General features: G+C 43.4%; 1 protein-coding gene across 1 annotated transcript in view; it reads left to right on the top strand.

Annotated features, from left to right (window-relative positions):
- The window catches only part of ABCB7 (ATP binding cassette subfamily B member 7), a 50767-nt gene that overhangs the window by 27383 nt on the left and 4577 nt on the right, over positions 1-18807 (top strand). Inside the window, exons 8-17 of the mRNA XM_006917040.3 lie at positions 7161-7293; positions 8048-8316; positions 8952-9040; positions 9131-9218; positions 9963-10137; positions 11074-11231; positions 11806-11969; positions 12114-12243; positions 15252-15423; positions 18535-18638. Coding sequence (XP_006917102.2) covers positions 7161-7293; positions 8048-8316; positions 8952-9040; positions 9131-9218; positions 9963-10137; positions 11074-11231; positions 11806-11969; positions 12114-12243; positions 15252-15423; positions 18535-18638 — 1482 coding nt within the window. The remainder of the gene's footprint in view (positions 1-7160; positions 7294-8047; positions 8317-8951; positions 9041-9130; positions 9219-9962; positions 10138-11073; positions 11232-11805; positions 11970-12113; positions 12244-15251; positions 15424-18534; positions 18639-18807) is intronic.

The following is an 18807-nucleotide window of genomic DNA, read 5'->3' as shown; positions in this document are numbered from 1 at the left end:
TGTGCATTTTCTTGTGTGTTCTTTTTCTTCTGCGGTTCCCTTTTCTCTTGCCTCTTGAGCTACGTGTTCCTGTTCCAGTTCTAACAACTCATGAGTCACTTCATGAGGAACCACCTCTAGGCTCTCTTCAGTGCCATCTGCACCCATGCCCAGGGCAAAGCTCTTTGCCATCTCAACCTCAGCCTTGGTGGCCTTTGCAACCTTTACAGTGTTGTGACGGCTATGACTTCACTAGGCAGTTGGACTTCCTCAGCTCCATTATGATCTTACAGGACCACCGTTGTAGATGCTGTCCATCGTTGACCAGAATCTCGTTAGGCACTGCATGACTGGAATGGATTTTCAGGTGTTGAACCAGCCATGCGTACCTGGAATAAATCCCACTTGGTCATGTTGAATAATTATTTCTATACACTCTTGGATTTGATTTGCTGGTATTTCGGTGAGAATTTTCTTTATTTCATGACAGATAGCGATCTGTAGAGTTCCTCTCCTGTGCTGTCTTTGTGTGGCTTTGGTGTTAGGGTCATGCTGGCCTCATAGAATGAGTTACGAAATGGTCCCTCTATCTCTCTTCTGGAAGGGATGGTTCTTACAAGTTGTCTAGGTACTTTGTCCAGTTTTCTTTTCTCCTTATTCTGCCTCGCTAATCAAATCTCCCTTTAGTGCTTTCGTTCTTGATTTTCTTTATCTCCTTCTGATTTTTGGGACTAGAGGTAATTAAAGAAACTAAGTTCTCTTCTGCTTTATAAGGGCCTATATATTGGGCCCTTCTTGGCAGCAGTAGTTACAGAGCCCTTAATTCTCAGAGGCTACTGTGAAACATTAATTATTGACGAATTTAGATATTAAGAATTGGATCCCTCGGATGACATACATAATACTTTCATGACCATGAAGGGAAAAGTCATTTTAAAATCGAGAAGTCGAGACTCTCAGCACACTGACCTTTACGGTGATCTTACTTTTTCCTTAACTTCTTTCTTCAATTAGTGTCCCAGATTGTATATTTTCGTGTTAAAATTAAATGAATTCAGTTTTCCAATGATATACCAGTCTGAGAGTTTTGCACATTGTTTATATATATGTTTTAAATTTTCGATCTAGGAAAGAACAACGCGAGAGTAAGTCCCTTTATTTCTCTTGTACTTAACGGGTGCGTTGCAGTCACAGTTGAAATATACCTTTAGTCACTAGATTATGATTGTAATCTAGTAGAAATAGCCAGTTTCTCAACTTTTACAGAGCGACAGGGAAATGAAACTTCATATTGAGACAATTTTGATTGAAATACACTATCTAGCTTAATTGTTTAGCCCTCTCCAGCCTCTAGGGAGCCAGTTTGGTGTGACCTGAGACACCGGCTTTATATTTTAAATTGATTTTTAATATACATGCTGTAAAATGTACTCTTTCTGGTACATAGTTCTGTGATTTTTAAAACATGTATGTATTTATGTAATTATTAGCACAGTCAAGGTACAGAAAAGTGCCATCACCCCCCAAATTTCCTTTGCGTAACTCATTTATAGGTATACCCTCTCCAGACCCCAAACCGCTGGATGCTACTGATTTGTCCTCTGTCACTATAGCTTTGTCATTTTGAGAACACCAGCTGAATGGACTCGCATGGCATGGTATCTCATCTTTTAAGCAGGCTTCTCGCAGCTCATGGCTTTGTCCTTCATCCAGGTCATCGAGCATATCAGTAGTTGTTCCCTTTTTATTGCCAAGTAGCATGCATGGTATGGATGTTCTAGAGCTGGTTTTCTCATTCACCTACTGACGGACATGTGCTTTCTTTCCACCCTTTGGCAGTTATAACTAGAGCTGCTGTCAACAGTTAGGTACAGGTTTTTGTGTGAACCTGAGTTTTCATCTCTTTGTAATGCATACCTAGGAGCGGAATTGCTGGGTCTGGTAAGTGTATTTTTTAGCCGTATGAAACTGCCAAACTGTTCTCCAGAGTGGCTGTTTTGGTCTTCCCACCAGCAATGGATGAGACTTCCATTTGTTTCACGTCTTCGCCAGCGTCTGGTATCATTGGACATGTCGTGGTATCTTGTGGTTTCAATATACGTTTCCCTAATGGTTAATGATGGTGACTGCCTTCGCATGTGCTTGGTTGCTGTCCATGTATCCACTGTGTCAAAGTGTCTGGTCAAGTGTTTTGTCCGTGTTTTAGTTGGGCTGTTGAGTTTAGTGAGTTATTTATATAGAGGTTCCCCAGCTATCCGAAAGTAGAGCGCTCCCGCGAAGCCTTTTGGAAGCTGAGAGCGTGTAAAGCAAAGAGTATCCTGCTCTCTGAAAGTTCGAGTTATGCCACTTTGGTTTTAAGAAAGATCTACATTCCTACTGTAATGGCTTTTTCATGAAAGCAAAAATCCTCTTCAGATTTCTTTCAGTTGGTGAAAACAGATAACGAATGTCGGTCTTTTGTAAAAGCAGGGTGGAGTAATGTGAACTTTTTTAAAGCAGAGAAAATCTGTTCTCAGTATTTTCTCCGAATCTGTAGCTTTTTAAATTCCCTTTGTAGTGTCTTATATAGAACAAAAGTTTTTAATTGTGATAGGTTTCAGTTTATCATTTTTTCCTTTATGGATCGTGCTTCGGTTGGCTTGTTTGCCTAACTCAAGATCATTAAGATCTTCTGTGTTTTCTTGTGAAAGTTATGCTTTTACCTTTTACATTTAGATCTCTGCTCCATTCTCAGTTCATTCTTGTATCCAGTTTAGGTGAAGGTCGCTTGTTCGTTTCTAATAGTCTCCTCATCGAATTTCCTTTTTTTCTCCTCTATTGCTGCTGTAACAACTTACCACAAACGTGATTGGTTAAAACAACACAAATTTATTACTTGATATATCTGAAAGTCAGAAGTCCAAAATTCATTTTCTCCAGATCAAAATGAAGGCATTCGGCAGGACCGCGCCCCCTCCAGAGAGGCTCTTGGGAGGGTCTGTTTCCTGGCCTTTCCCGGCTTCACCCGCACTCCTCGGCTCGTGGCCTGTTCGTCCGTCTTAAAGCCAGCAGCATCCTCAGGCTACCTTTGCCCTCTTCATTCTGCCACGAAGCCCATCTGTCCAGGTTTTTTAAAATTTCAGTTATAGCATTTTTCAGTTCCCAGTTTGTAATTTGGACTTTATTTATGTCCTTTATTTGCTGATACATTCTATTTTTGTTGTTTCAAGCCTGTCCATAAGTGATCCTTGAAGCGTTTTTATGATGGCTCCTCCGAAATCCTTATGAGACACTTCTGACATTGGTGTCTGTTTATCATTTTCTCATTCAAGTTGATATCTGAGTAGTTCTTGCTGCGATGAGTGATTTTTGATTGAGACCTGGACATTTCGGGTATTATGAGATTCTGGATCCTATTTAAATCTGTGACACTGCTCCAGTGGGGGCAGGGTGCCACCTCATTCTCGCAGCCTCCGCTGACCCCTAGGGGAAGGGAATGGTCAGGACCGCTAGGCGGGATAGGGTGGGAAGACATTCCAGAGTGGGGAAGGTACCTGCAATCACTTATCCAACAAAGGGCCACATCCAGAACATGCATCAAGAACTCTTAAAACTGAACAGCAAAGAACAGTCCAGTCATAAAATGTGCAAAAGGCATGAACAAATGTTTCCCCGGAGAGGAAGAAGCACGTGAAAAGATGTTCACCGTCATTGCCGCTAGGGAAACACAGATTAAAAGGACAATGAAATATAACCGCACACCTATTGAAACGGTTTTAAAGCTTAAAAATAGTGATGATACCAAATGCAGGTGAGGATGCAGAGGGACTGGATCAGTCACACTTAACCGATGGGAACGTGAAACGGTACAGCCACTCTGAAAGACTGTGGCAGTTTCTTAAAAAGTTCAGTGGAGACTTGCCATATGACTCAGCAGTTGCTCTCTTGGGCGTTTATCCCTAAAGAAATGAAAACTTATGGCCACCTGTATGCAAATGTTCATAACACCTTTCTTTGTAATAGCCCCAAACTGGAAACAACCAAAATGCCCTTCAGGGGCGAATGGTTGAAAAGTCTCCCGCGTCCATGGGCTAGTCCATGGGCTAGTCCGTAGCGATAGAAGGAGACGAGGAGCTGTTGATGCATGCGTGACCCTCGAGGGACCGTGAGGACGTTATTCTGAGGGAAAAGCCAGTCTCAGAATGTTACATAGTATGACCTCATGCCCATAGCATTCCGAAAATGACTAAATTATAGAGCTGAAGGACAGACTAGTGGTTGCTAGAGGACAGGGACAGGGACTGGGCCGAGGCAAGGCGGGGGGGGGGAGCGAGCGTAGGGGAGGCAGCACAAGGCGGTTCTGTAGTGACATGGTGCTTCTGTGTGTCGGTCGTGGTGACAGTTACATGGATCCGAACGTGGGATAACATTGCCTGGAACGTATAGACGAGACTAACCCCACCCCCTACACACACACTCATTCACTCTCTCTCTCTGTCTCTCTCTCTGTCTCTCTCTGTCTCTCTGTCTCTCTCTGTGTCTCTCTGTCTCTCTCTGTCTCTCTCTGTCTCTCTCTCTGTCTCTGTCTCTGTCTCTCTCTCTCTGTCTCTCAATCTGAATGAGTGCAGTAGTCCAGTAAGCAGTCATGTGCCAACGTACATTTTTGGTTTGGATTGCACTGCAGCTGTACAAGATGTCATTGTTAGGAGGCACTGGGCGAGGGGTTCTCAGTCTCTTTATACTATTTTTGCAACTTTCTGTGAGTCTATAATTACTTCAGAATTTTAAAAAAATTCAAAACTTCCCATTTATGTGAGATGGTTTACACCTACTTCTGCTGAAGGCAGAATATTAGGGAGAAACAATATTTGCTAAGTCCCAGCCCCAAAATATCACAAGGCCGATGAAACCCACGCGGAGCACTAATAAAAACGTCGATGTGTAATATAACCGTTTGTATTTCGTGTTTTTTATTCTTTTCCTTTTTAAAATTACTTTTATGGGACAACTGATGGGAATCGACAGTTATTAGAGGTACCTGTTACATCCTTAGCGCTGCGCCGACTGCCCTTTTTCTGCCAATGTAAACACAGGAGAGATGACAGTCACACTCTTGACAAAGTCACAGGGATGTTCCCGAATGTGACCAAAGCCGAACACATTTTCAAAGAGTTACAGTCGCACAGCTTTCTCGGCGATACATCGCCTTCGGTCAGCCGCCGCTCACTCTGCCTGCAGCGAACGCGTCACGGGCTGCGGTAGCTGTCGCTTCCTCCCACCGAAGAAAGCGACAGCACGTGCCTTATCATATGGAAAACCTGCAATCTGCTGAAATTTAGTTCAATTACTGGTCTATACTTTACCACCGTAGCCGCTTTAAACGGCACATTGGGGAGCACCCATTTTGGGGTGCGGACGTAGTAGAACGTGTGCCTCACATGCTGCGGATATGGCCATGGTGCACTAGAAGGAAGCCTGCCTTTCAAGTCACACCTGGATTTCGATCCCATCTCTGCCGCTGACCAGACCCGAGCCCCCTGGGTTATGAGGGTGCCACCCGTTTCCTAGAGGTACGTCATTCGCCTCAGTCGGCCGTTTGTGAAAGGTGCCCGGCACCACGTCCGACTCAGAGCTGCAGTTCACAGAGCGTTTGCTTTCCCGCGGTCTCAGCGACTTTGGGAACGCGCTACATCCATGCACGTGCACCTACAAAGCGAATGCCGAATATATAAAAAAAAAACTTCTAAACGCCGAGGTCTAAACTACAAAAAGGAGCAGTTGCAAAACGCGAAGTGCCGAATGGGCTGTGGCCTTCGGGGAAGGCGTCGCGCTGGGCGTGGGATTCAGACTGGGTGTGAGGACCGCGACGTCCTCGAGGCGAATCGGGCGGGCGCCATCCTGAGCCGAGCGACAGCCCGAGGCGGTCTCCTTACACGCGCAGCGCGGGGACCATGCGACTTGAAGCCTGCTTTTCTATTAGAGTGTATTGTAGAAGTTACACATCTTAAAAGTTTTAAGCAATTTATCCCATAGTGTCACGTTCTTCAAAGCATCCCCGCATCTGCTGTGTGTTTTAATGATACTGCCTGCCGGCTAGGACACACATACCTTACTTTGAAATCTTGCTTTTATATAGCTCCTGTCAGCTGTGGTCACCTCAGGCTTGCTGCAATAAATTCTTTATGTCGAACAAAGGTGAAGGACATAATCATGGAACATTAACAAGAGCTGGGATCACTGTTTTTGTTAAGCCTTATGCGGTTGTTTTCACGTGTTATTAATGTATATGAATTTAATTTCTTCAAAGAAAACTTTGGCAGTCTAACCAACTTCCTGTTCCTAAATGACGGTTGGTGTTTTTGATACTATAATTTTGCAGAGAAATGCGAGCGATTGGATATTTGTCTTGCATATATAAAAGCATCATATGCGTAATTTTCATATTTTCAGGGGTATTCACATGGAGAAATAGGTTGGTTTTTGCACTTGATACTAGCCAAAAGGCCTAGAAGTGATTAGGTTGGTTTTTGAAAGTTAGTTTGATATTCAGTGAGTTTTATTTTGTATGGTATTAGAAAAAGTAATCTTTTTGTGGGGCAAATAGAGCTATCGGTGTTTTCCCAATGGTGAATCAGCCACAGATACTTTTAATTTATTTGCTTTTGAGGTCCTTTTTGTTATATGATTTCAGTTTTGTCATTATTTTGGTGAATGAATACTTTTCCGTACATTTATTGAATCCCTGTTACATAGACAGCATTGTACTCAACATGGGTAGGACAGAAAGAGGAATATGATACAGACTATCAAGGATCTAGTAGGAAAGAAAAATATAGAAACAGAGAACTGTGATATAAGGCAGTTTGCCGTAAGTGCCACGAGCTCCGTAGGATGGCAGGTAATGGAGAGAGCTTTTTTTGAGCGGATGATCGGGGATGATTTCAAGAAGGCAGGAGCATTTGACAAATGCACGTAGCTCGTAAATGAATATTAACATGGCAGCCAGAGTGAGATAGGAATCCCGAAATGACAGCTCTCCCAGTGCTAAAGATTTTATCTTTATAAACTGGGAAAGTCATTCTGATACTAGTAAATGGTTAATAGCTAAACATTCCCATAAATACTAATTTAAGGTAAATATTTGTACTGTAATAAAGAAATCTTTTTCGTATGATGGGTAATTGCCGGTTTTATGTTTTCAGGCCATGAATATTGTGGTTCCCTTCATGTTTAAATATGCTGTAGACAGCCTCAACCAGATGTCGGGAAACATGCTGAACCTGAGTGATGCACCAAATACAGTTGCAACCATGGCAACGGCAGTTCTGATTGGCTGTACGTGTGATTCCTTAATCTGCCTACAGGTGTTGACTTTCTTCAGGGTTTCATCATATTTGAACAGATGACCTTTGCACTACAAACACAACTTAGCATTTTGGATACTTACCGTTTTATGAGAGTTTTTTTTTGATACGTGGTTTTAAAATATTCTTCGTATGGTAAACTTTCCAAAAATCCTGTTAATAACAGTCTCATTTCCAAGTTCTGGAAAACAAATAAGACATTTGATTTATAAGAACCACTTCTAATAGCTAGGCTCCTTCTAAGATAGCTTTTCAGTACGGGTAGTTATTTTCTTGCTGTTGTTGTTAGCTGTTAAATAGGAAATAGCTCAAAAATGATATTTGTGCATTAATGCTCTATTAAATTATATTCAATAGCTGTGACACCAATCTGCAGTGTGTAAATTAGAGAATGTGATGCTTTGTGTCCTCGTGCATTAGAAAGGACACTTTATGCGACACAGGAGGCTTGAACAGGGGTATACTTTAGTCAATGCACTCAATTTCCAGGATCTCAGTTTTATCTTTTGTTATTGGGGAGAATTGAGTTAGATCAAAAAACTTTGACACTGTACGTTTATCCCCAATAAGGCCATCTGGGCCGTTATTGATTAAAAATATCTAGTTGGAAAGAATCAGTGATGTAGTCAGTCGTTCATCGTGCACTTTCTGACCCTGTACCATTTTCACACTTGTATGATTGTAACGTTTTCACGCCCCATTTTTTCTTTTGCATGTATCGTCAGATGGTGTATCAAGAGCCGGAGCTGCCTTCTTTAATGAAGTTCGAAATGCAGTATTTGGCAAGGTAGCCCAAAATTCAATTAGAAGGATAGCCAAAAATGTGTTTCTCCATCTTCACAACCTGGATCTGGCTTTCCACCTGAGCAGACAGACAGGAGCTCTGTCAAAGGCCATTGACAGAGGGACGAGGGGTATCAGTTTTGTCCTGAGTGCTTTAGTGTTTAACCTTCTTCCCATTATGTTTGAGGTGGCTCTTGTCAGCGGCGTTTTGGTAAGTAAAATGTTTTTCATAACACGCTTTTACCTTCCATTATCATTAGAAGCTACTGTGGTATTTCATGCTCGTGAATTTGATGCAAAATTCCGTGGTGCCAGAAGGATTATGCAGTTTGTCTGATTATTTTGCCATAATCTTTATCACGTTGTTATTATAAAGAGCCGTTCGGTTCTACACATAGATCAGTCATTTCCCTAGCCCTTCCAATTTGTTTGTCAGCAGAGATGTTCTGTATAGAACTTTGGGCTGTTATGCTCCCGTTTTTCTAGTATTCTCTTCACCACTCGTAACATTTGAGGCAGTTTCATATTTCATAATTAAAAGCGTATCCATCTACCTGTCTGCATCTGTATATTTATATGTCTGTATATATTATTTGCCTTGTGGCTCTTTGTACTGTCGTTATCAGCATTTGGCAGTAGCATCAATGTGGCAAGTTCAGTTTGGCTTTCTTCCCTTGATATCTAAAGTAGGTTTTGTAAGGTATTTGATTTCTCGCCCAATTGATTATTCACTTATTCACCAACATATTTCTATGAAAATCTTTCGACTGAGATTCGCTGTTGTATATTATCAGTTATTTGACAGGAACAATGACTGTTCCTCGTTTCTTCTTTCGCTCTCTCCAGTATTACAGATGTGGTGCCCAGTTTGCTCTGGTGACTCTTGGGACACTTGGAGCATACACAGCATTCACGGTTGCCGTCACACGGTGGAGGTAAGCTACTCCCCAGAGGCCAGTCAGAGTTCAAAATTAGTTCCGCTTTTACAGCAAACGTTTCATCCTGTGCAAATCTTTGTGTTGCAGAACTAGGTTTAGAATAGAAATGAACAAGGCGGATAACGATGCAGGTAACGCTGCCATCGACTCGCTGCTGAATTATGAAACCGTGAAGGTAATATGTTTACACTTTCCTCTGCGTTCCGCACTGCCGCGTAATAGGTGATGGAAGTTAGAGCCTAAGATTCAGATGGTGTCTGTAGGTGCGATGGACTTACAGTTTTCCTTTCGTGTAGAAATTGCCCTCTATTTCCACCACAGTTTTTTTTTGTGGTATCCTCAGAATTCTACCTTCTCAATTAATTTATAAGTAATAAGAGTACAGTGAGCATTTCGATGCAGAGCGAACACAAAGCTAATCAAGTTGGCATATAAGTTCTTGGCTCTGCCCCTGCGAGTGCCTAGCGTAGTGCTTTGTCCCATATTTATTCGTTCAGTTTTCCATTTACCAAACGTTGCCGGTGCCTCTTGTGGGCCGAGCGGCGTGCCGAGTCCTGCGGTGGGGGAGGTCGGGGGGGTCGGTTAACATACGCTTCCTGCCTGACCCTCGGCCGCCCACAGTTCGCTAATCTGCTGGGAGAGTGGAGGTGAGCGTGTGGGCGGCGGTACGAGAAGGTGCGCTGTGGTGGGGACCGTGAGCGCTGTCCACCCGGAGTCCCGGGGGGTCGGGCGGTTTCGTGAAGGAAGCGCCATCGATGGCGTTTTGAAGATGTGGGTTTAATTAACTCACCGTTCCGTAATGTTCGTGGGATGAATTTTATGGACAGTTCATGGTGGGACACTGCAGAGCGGCAGTCATCGCGACACAGCGATTTCTAATTATACTTGTATATAGTTGCTCTTTTGTGTGTTTTCGTAGTATTTTAATAATGAAAACTATGAAGCACAGAGATACGACGGATTTCTGCAGACGTACGAGAGTGCGTCGCTGAAAAGCACCTCCACCCTGGCGATGCTGAACTTCGGTCAGAGTGCCATTTTCAGCGTGGGTTTAACGGCTATCATGGTGCTCGCCAGCCAGGGAATCGTGGCCGGTAAGGGGTCCCCGCTTTCCCCATTCGTAGATGTTTCCCTTGACCTCGATAAGCAAAGGTTCATGAAAGGGATGTGCACGTTAGCCTTCTTCATAAAGCGTCTCGGGTACTGTGCTCTAGGATCCTTGGAGTACTTTGCCGTTTGCATCAGGATGCGTTTTCTTGATTGTACGATCATGTTTTTTACTTCCTTCTGTTTAACACAAGTGTGGCACTGGCTCGGCGTTGCTCGGGATTGCTGGTCATGCGTTTCCTGGGGCTGCAGCCCGATTCTTTCGGGAGTAACTTTTTTTTAGCATCTAGTAGTTCTGATTTCTCTTGTACACCTAAAAAGCAGTGTAATGGATTTAGTGTTTACTCCAGAGGACTAAGACTCGAGCATTCTTTTTTTTTTAGAATTACGAGTCATCTTTCCATGTTTCTATTAGTTTTTCATTTGCAAAACATCTAAAAAATAAATAATGTCTGTGCCCCTTTTTCGTTCCCTGCCCCACTCCGTTAGGAGTCATTTATTCACTGTGACCGTAATAAATACACGGTTTATCATTTTTCAATCGTGAATACCCGTTCGCTCCAATTATTTAATATATACTTTTAGATTTCTATTTCACATTACAAAGAAACTAGTTAATGCCTTACGAAGAAAGCAAAGCTTTTCAGCCTTCTATTCCTAGCCTCCCTTAAAGCATTCTCTTTTTTGTATATTGCGAGTACTGTATGGGCGGACTTTTCCCGTTCTACTTAGCGCGGATCAAGTGTCCTGATTCCTAACTCACGGGTTAAGATGCTTTGAAGTTTAAGTAGGCCTAAGACTTGCTGATTTTGTACATTTGAACTGTATTCCAGAGCAATAGACTATAAAACTTCCCTATCTTAAACCGGAAAAGTTCATAACATCTAAATATCCTTTGCTTCTTCTGCCAACTGCATGTTAAGGAACCCTCACTGTCGGAGACCTAGTCATGGTGAATGGACTGCTTTTTCAGCTTTCATTACCCCTGAACTTCCTGGGAACTGTATATAGAGAAACTAGACAAGCACTCATAGATATGAACACCTTGTTTACCCTACTCAAGGTAGACAGCCGAATAAAAGTAAGTAATGTATTTAGTTCCTTTTTAAAAGCACGTGAGCTTCATCCCATGAATAGGATTATTCTAAGGGAATGTTCTTACGTCGCCATGTTAGCGAGGCAATTCTTTTTTTGCAGGAATTGGAACCGTAATGCGTATTAAGAGTTCTTTATAGCTGTCACTTCTTTGTTTAGAGACCTTATGCCGTTAGAAAGAATGCTATACCTAGAAGCTAAATTTTGTTACCTTGAATTCTTTGTACTTGCACTTGATTTACTTTTGCTGATAATGATATGAAATGTGTGATGTTTTCCTCCTCACATCCTCGACCTCCTTACTCCCCTGTCGACCATCCCTCTCCCTACCCACCCCCTCCCCAACAATGCTCAGAAATCAAAGCATCCAGGAATTTTGACCTTAACAGTGAGGAGTGAAAAACGAATCTTGAAAAGCATGCTTGGAAGCGGCCTAACGCCACTTACAAACCTCCTCCTTCCTCATATTTTCTTTTTTCTCTCTGTGGCTTAGAAAATTGTCTGCATAGCTGCGCTCTAGGCGACGTGTAGACTGACTGTTTTTTCCTCTTCTGTGCTAGGACAAAGCGATGGCACTTCCCCTTCAGATCACACCACAGACGGCTACGGTGGCCTTTGATAATGTATATTTTGAGTACATCGAGGGGCAGAAAGTTCTCAGCGGAGTATCTTTCGAAGTCCCTGCAGGAAAGAAAGTGGCCATTGTAGGAGGTAGTGGGTCAGGGTGGGTAATTTAGTCATTTATAACATTTCTGCATCATCGATTAACCATTTCCCATGCAATGTTTTTTCTCTATCATAGTAAAGTTAACATGGGTCCCCTGACACCAGTAGGTGCTAAGTAACCTTTCTTTGTTTCCCATTTCAGGAAAAGCACGATCGTGAGGCTGTTGTTTCGCTTCTATGAGCCTCAGAAGGGCGACATTTACCTTGCTGGACAAAATATCCGAGACGTGAGTCTTGAGAGCCTTCGGAAGGCAGTGGGAGTAGTGCCTCAGGTATTGCAGTGAAAGGAGAAACCTACTTCTGGGAACATTCATTGGGTCGCTAGATCTTTTATTAGAGTAATTGGAATCCAGAGAGTCAGTATATGCTACTTCGAAAGCAGTAGGCCCTACAGGTGAAATCCTGTTACCAAAAAGACTGTCAAAAAGTAAATGGAAAGTCTGCGTGATGGAAAGATTTTTTTAAGTCTTAGAAAGGTCGCATAATATGGAGCAAAGACGCAGACTGGAGTCTGACAGAACTGGATTCTAACCCCAGCTCTAACCTTTATAAGTTCTGTGGCCTCGGGCCTCCGTTTCCTCATCTGTAAAATGATGGTACTGTTTCTCTTACAGAATTATTATGCATTAGACATAATATATGTAAACCACCAATTACAACGTCCATCATGTAATCATTCAGTAAATGAAAACTGTTGTCATCTTGAACAGATTTTGACATAGCGAATTTCTAAAACTTACAAAGTAGTTTGGCTGCCAAATGCAGCTGCGTGTACCTTGTTAACTACTGGTACCAAGCACAGTTCCTGACCCACAGTAAGCGTTTAACAAGTGTTTGCCGAATGACTGTAGGGGAAAAAATAAATTAAGAATAAGAGCTGAGAAGCCAAGAAGGAGATGACTTTGTAGGGTATGAGCTTTTCTTATGCTGAAAGCCAGTAGAGACGCCTGGAATGAGTTACAGCCTGGGATCAGATGCCCAGGAGAACTGTGAAAAGGGTCAGACAGGGATGTGTAGCTTGTAAAAGGTCGCCAAGTGATCTGACACGTTCCATTCTGAAACTCCCAAATGTTAGTGTGCACGAGTCACCTAGGGAGATTATTGAAATCCCAGCTCTCTTTCACACACCCTAGCCTGGTTAGGAGGGCAGTACAGGACCCAGAAACCTTCATTTTTGAAAATGCCACCTGAGTGATTCTGATACAAATGCTTCGTAGACTGTGTGTTGAGAAGCGCTGATCTAAATGGTCTATCAAGTGAAGTGAATTCTGGGCTTTGTCTACTGAGGGCTCAGTGTCTTCATCCACACAATTAGGTATAACTACATTCCTGCCATTCTCTTGTGAAAAATAAAACATTTTATTCAGTAAGGAAAAATATATATGGTCAATAAAGGAAAGAAAATGTGCTCATCTTCATCAGAGGTCTTAGCAATATCAATCAAATCAACAATGGGATACCGTTTTCCCCTTATCACATTGGGAAGGATTCAAAAATTCAGAACATCCAGCTTCGGCAGGGCCGTATGAAATGGCCAATTCGTGGGGTTTTTTGTTTGTTTTTTTTGCTTCATTTTGTTTTTGTTTTTGTTTTCTTTTGCTGTTGGAAGTAGACAGCTTTCCTGATGAGCAAATTGGTGATATGTTCAAGAGCTTGAAAAATGTTTATATTCTTTATTCTAATAGTTCTGCCTCTAGGAAGTTTTAGGAAGGAAATAAACAGAGATGTGAACAGATTTTTATATGCAAAGATGTTCATTACAGCAGTATTTATAATAGCAGAAGTTGGAAACAATATAAATATCCAACAAGTAAGTAGATAGTAAATTATTATTATAGTTATCAAATGTCATACAGCCATTCGTAAATACAACATTTGTAAAGAATATTGAATGTTTTGGAAAAATACTCCAGTACAAAGTTTGTTGAAAAAGAGGATATCAAAATGAAACATCTCAATTTTATAATATTAAATGAATACATGTTAATAGAGAAAAAAGATAAGAGAAACATTTTGGTTAATGGTAGTTATTGCTGGGTGGTAGGATTATGGATTATTCACTTAATTTTTATGTTATTTTTTTATATTTTGAAAGTTTCCAGTTAGTATTTGTTTACTTTTTTTCTGAATATAAGAGATTTAAAGCTAAGTATTTTTTCTTTATAGAACTTTAAGTTCATTGGGTTTAAGTACCATCTGAATAAAAGAAATTCTATATTAATAGTAGGTATGTAAATGGTTAATATATTATTTGAAATAATATCTGAAACTCTGGGACTGATTATGATGCTAAAGAAGTCTCAGTTAATTGAGTGTCCTGGTTAAGATGAACTGATGGAGTCATTTGATTTCATCTCACTAACTATTTCCTTCCAACCATTTGGAGACTAAAAGATGCTCGCTTTAAGAAAATTAGCTTTTGCGTGCCACGTCAGAATAAGTTGAAATATCAAATGAATGCTTACAGTGAACTTTCTCTAAAAAAAATCCACGGTACGTAAGTTTTTGTTTTCTCTGTTTTCAATGTAATTTAGAAGTTTCCAAGAAACATGTGAAGACATATTCAACCTCACTGGTAGTTAGTTAGGGAAATGCTAATTTAAACAGAAAGTACATCTTACCCCTAAAGTAGCCACAACTAAAACTTACTGATATCCAGGGCTGCCGAGGATGTGGAGGCCTGCACCCTCGTACCTCAGGGTTGGAATATGTACTTCTCAGAACATTTTCGTAGGACAGTTGGACAGTGCTATCGATGGATAAACACGATTACCTTTGAACTCATCAGTGCGCCTACAGGAATTCTTACAGAAATACATGGGCGCACAAAGCCATATACGCAATGCTATTTTATTCCGACATTCTTTGTAGTAGCAAAGATTTGGAAACCACATTAATGTCAGTCAGAGAAATGGAGAAATAAATGCTGATATGTCCTTGGTATCATACAACTGTGAAAAAGCCCGAGGGAGGTTTCTGTTACTGACATGTACGATCTCCAGGATATGACAACTCAAAAAAAAATTTGCAAAATAACATATACAGCATAGCCCCACTTGTATTGAAAACGAGTATACGTTTAGGCATGGAAGTGCCTCGAAACAAGTCAGGAAGGCCACACAACGAATCGTCCGCGGTGATTAACTCCGGGAAGGGAACCGGGGTTGCAGGGATGAGGGGCGGCGAAGGGGTTGTCACGCGTCGCTCCTCGGGCCACTGTGTCTTTGCTGTCGCTTTCGTTTTTGTAACGAACACGAGCACCCGTGTCCCTCCGCTGCAGGATGCCGTCCTGTTCCATAACACCATCTACTACAACCTCCTGTATGGAAACATCAGCGCCTCTCCTGAGCAGGTGTACGCCGTGGCGAAGTTGGCTGGGCTGCACGACGCGATTCTGCGAATGCCGCGTGGATACGACACCCAAGTCGGGGAGAGAGGGCTCAAGCTCTCAGGTAAGCAGAGGTTTGGGGTCCCCCCGCCCGCGTCTGTATGCTCCCTTCAAACTTGATCAGAGCCGTTTTCTAGAAAATGTGGTGACAAACTTCAAACCCGGTGTTCATCCACGGGCTTTAGACAAGGTCCCCAGTCCCCCAGTCATCACTGTAAACAACCTGACATAGTAGCAGTCACTGTTGTTGAGCCGTGGGCGTCTTTCGATTTTTCACGTACAGCTGCAGACGTGGCACGTGCTTGCCAGTGAGTTCCGGACCTGTGCTTCGATCGGCGTTCAGTCGTTCCCTGTATTCTTGACGTCATTAAAGGACAAGCAGGAGCGTTATTTAGCTGAGGGAGAACTAAGAAGTAATTCGATAGTAGATGGTGCATCTCGTCAGAATTCCCAAGTCATTATGGGATAGTTTCCATTCTTTAGACCTCCTTGTACTCGATGTACCTAACTGCTCTACTTTCTTCCTTTGTAACTTATTTTTCAACTACAGTCGACATAGATGACTGTATTAGTCCCAGATGTACAACATAGCGCTTGGACATGTGTACGACTTCCGAAGCGATCCCCCCACAAGTCTGGTCCCCGCCCGCCTGGCGCCACACGTTTAGCTGTCGATTCAATGGCCAAGTAAATTTGGGGGCTTGTATATTTCTATTCAGGTGTTTAGTTATGAGATCGATAGGCGCGATGACGAATTGTCCTCAAATGACGGACGTTTTAGGAGGCTCCATAAATAGGTTTCTTTGCCCGAAATTATTTGAATTCCAAAGCATAACGATATGTAATGCCTGAAAGTATGAATGCGACTCATACACATACTGCGCCCTTTACGTTCACCCTTCATTCTCCGTTACTTTAGGGGGAAACGCGTAGATGAGGGATGGGGCGCATGAATTCTAATGACTCCCCATTTCTCTTCATTACAAATCATCTTCATTTTTCTCACAGCCTTTATCATTAGGTGCATACCATGTGCATACTATGCTAAATGATTCGAGAATTAAAAAGAAGCATAAACCAACCTGCTCTCAAGGAATTTGTTGTCTATTAGCAAGTTTTGATCTAGGTTTAGAAAATGTTATGCAAAGACTGTTTTCAGGTCACGGTTCGCAGCAGAGCCTATGATTTTCAGAATGGTAAATGAGCGTTGGCTTCAACTTAAAGTCACCAGCCGCGCTGGCCCCTAACAAGAGAGTGAGCCAGTCCTTGAAGCTTTGAAGCCACGCGCTAACTTCTCCTCTCTAGTTATCAAAGTCCTAGGTGGCATCTTCTTCCAGTATAAGGAAGACCATTTCATGTGCATCGAAAGTCTGTGCTTTAGCCACCTCCGTTCATCGTAGCCAGATCTTCTGGATAACTTGTCGCAGCTGCTACGTCACTTGCTGCTTCGCCTTGTACTTTTATGTCACGGAGACGGCTGCTTTCCTTAAACCTCATGAAGCAGCCTCTGCCAGCTGCACACGTTCCTTCTGCAGCTTCCTCACCTCTCAGCCTTCACAGAGCCAGAGAGAGCCCGGGCCTGCTCTGGGGAGGCTTTGGCTTAAGGGAGTGTCGTGGCTGGTTCGATCTTTTCTGCAGGTGCTAAAACCTGTCCGTGGCAGCAATGAGGCTGTTTTCCTTTGTTATCATTTGTGCATTTCCTGGAGTAACACTCTGATTTCCTTCAAGAACTTTCCCTTTGCATTCACCACTTGGCTGGCTGTTTGGCACAGGAGGCCTCGCTCTCAGCCCGCCTCGGTCAGCTCAGTCGTTTGTAGCTTTCGATTTAAAGTGAGACACGGGTGCCCCTTCCTCTCGCTTGGACACTGACGAGGCCGTGCCGGGGTTCTTAATTCGCCTGATTTTAATATTGCGTCTCGGGGAACGGGGAGGCCAGAGACAGGGAGAGAGACGGGAACAGGTGCTCAGCGAAGCAGTCAGAGCACACGCACTCACGGATTAAGGTCCGTGTCTCGTGTGGGGCGGTTCGTGGAGCCCCGGCACGATGACAGTAGTCACGGCAAAGAGCACCGACCACGGGTCACTGGGACAAGTCCAGTAATGCTGGACAGCTTTGCGGTATTGAGAGCTACCGGCATGCGGCAGGGAGACCCTCGTGCCCCGAGCACGGGCTGTTGGCCGACGGCGCCGCGGGTGACGCGCGCGGCACGGCGTGGCTGCGGGTCTGCAGTCGGCAATGACGCACTGCGTGCGGTAAGGCGAAGCGCGACAAAGCGAGCTGTGGCCCCAGTGTGTCCCCGTCTCTCGGGGACTCTGGGAGCAGCGCGGCATCAGCTGTCACGCACTCGAAGGAGCCGCTGCAGTGTTTCCCAAAGGGCAGCAAAGCGAGGCCTCCAGCCGTCGTTCTGTGCACCACCGATGGCCACAGGCCCGCAGGCCTCCCTGTGGAGCAAGGTCGCTTTATCGTCACTGCAGTGCGTTCAGGGATCAGGGCGTCTTGCATCCTATGATAGCGAGAGCGCTGGACATGGCCACATAGCACATTGCGCTGTGACCTCGACCAAACCGCTTAGTGTTTCCTTTCCAGTTTAAGATTCTGCTATGCTCGTGACCCAATAGCGAATAACGAAGGTGAAATAAGGGGTATTATCTAGTACGTACCGTTAACTTTGAAGAATACTGTGAAAATAATCGCATTTTGTGAAAAAAATCCTTGAGAATCCTGGCCGAGTGGTAGTTTTTTATGTTGAGATCAGTTTAGATACTCAGAGTTTCATGCCTTCAGGTTCTCAGGCCTCAGATGTTGAATTTGTTGTCGGCTTTGTCGATCGTCTGGTACGGAAACGCTTCCGTCTCAGATCGCTGTTCATTGGGAAGTAACATAGAGCGCATGGAACGTGGCTAACGAGCCACTTCCGGCGACAGGAGTCATCGCGCAGTCAAAATCGCGACCTCCCCTCTCCATTCTGTCACCTGCCGTGAAGTCAGAATCCCGAATGCCATTTATGTTCCAAAGAATGCAGCTTGTCAAAAAAAGTCGTATGAACTTTGACTCCTGCGGCAGAGTAAAATGACGAGTGGTCGGGAGCACAGGGGACTGTGCAAACACTAGGAACATCAAATAGCTCTTTCTGCTCTGCTTTGCTTCCTTAAACTAAAGTTTTTCTTTCACCAGGAGGAGAAAAGCAAAGAGTAGCGATTGCAAGAGCCATTTTGAAGGACCCCCCAGTCATTCTGTATGATGAAGCCACTTCGTCGTTAGACTCAATTACCGAAGAGGTAAATGATGGCGAATGTACACACGTGTTTAATTCTCAATGTTTCATTTTTCTCCCCGGAAGTTTGTGTAAGTTAGGCCCTTTCTGTATTTTGAATGAACTTCATTAGGGCGTGCGATAGGGCAAAGCGCGTAGCCCGTCGCCGCCGCAGGGCGAGCGTCTGAGGAGGA

Source organism: Pteropus alecto, unplaced genomic scaffold (genome assembly GCF_000325575.1).
Source record: "Pteropus alecto unplaced genomic scaffold, ASM32557v1 scaffold587, whole genome shotgun sequence".
NCBI classification, from domain to species: domain Eukaryota; kingdom Metazoa; phylum Chordata; class Mammalia; order Chiroptera; family Pteropodidae; genus Pteropus; species Pteropus alecto.
The sequence above is the reverse complement of the archived record's forward strand: the minus strand, read 5'-3'. Positions and strand labels throughout refer to the sequence as shown.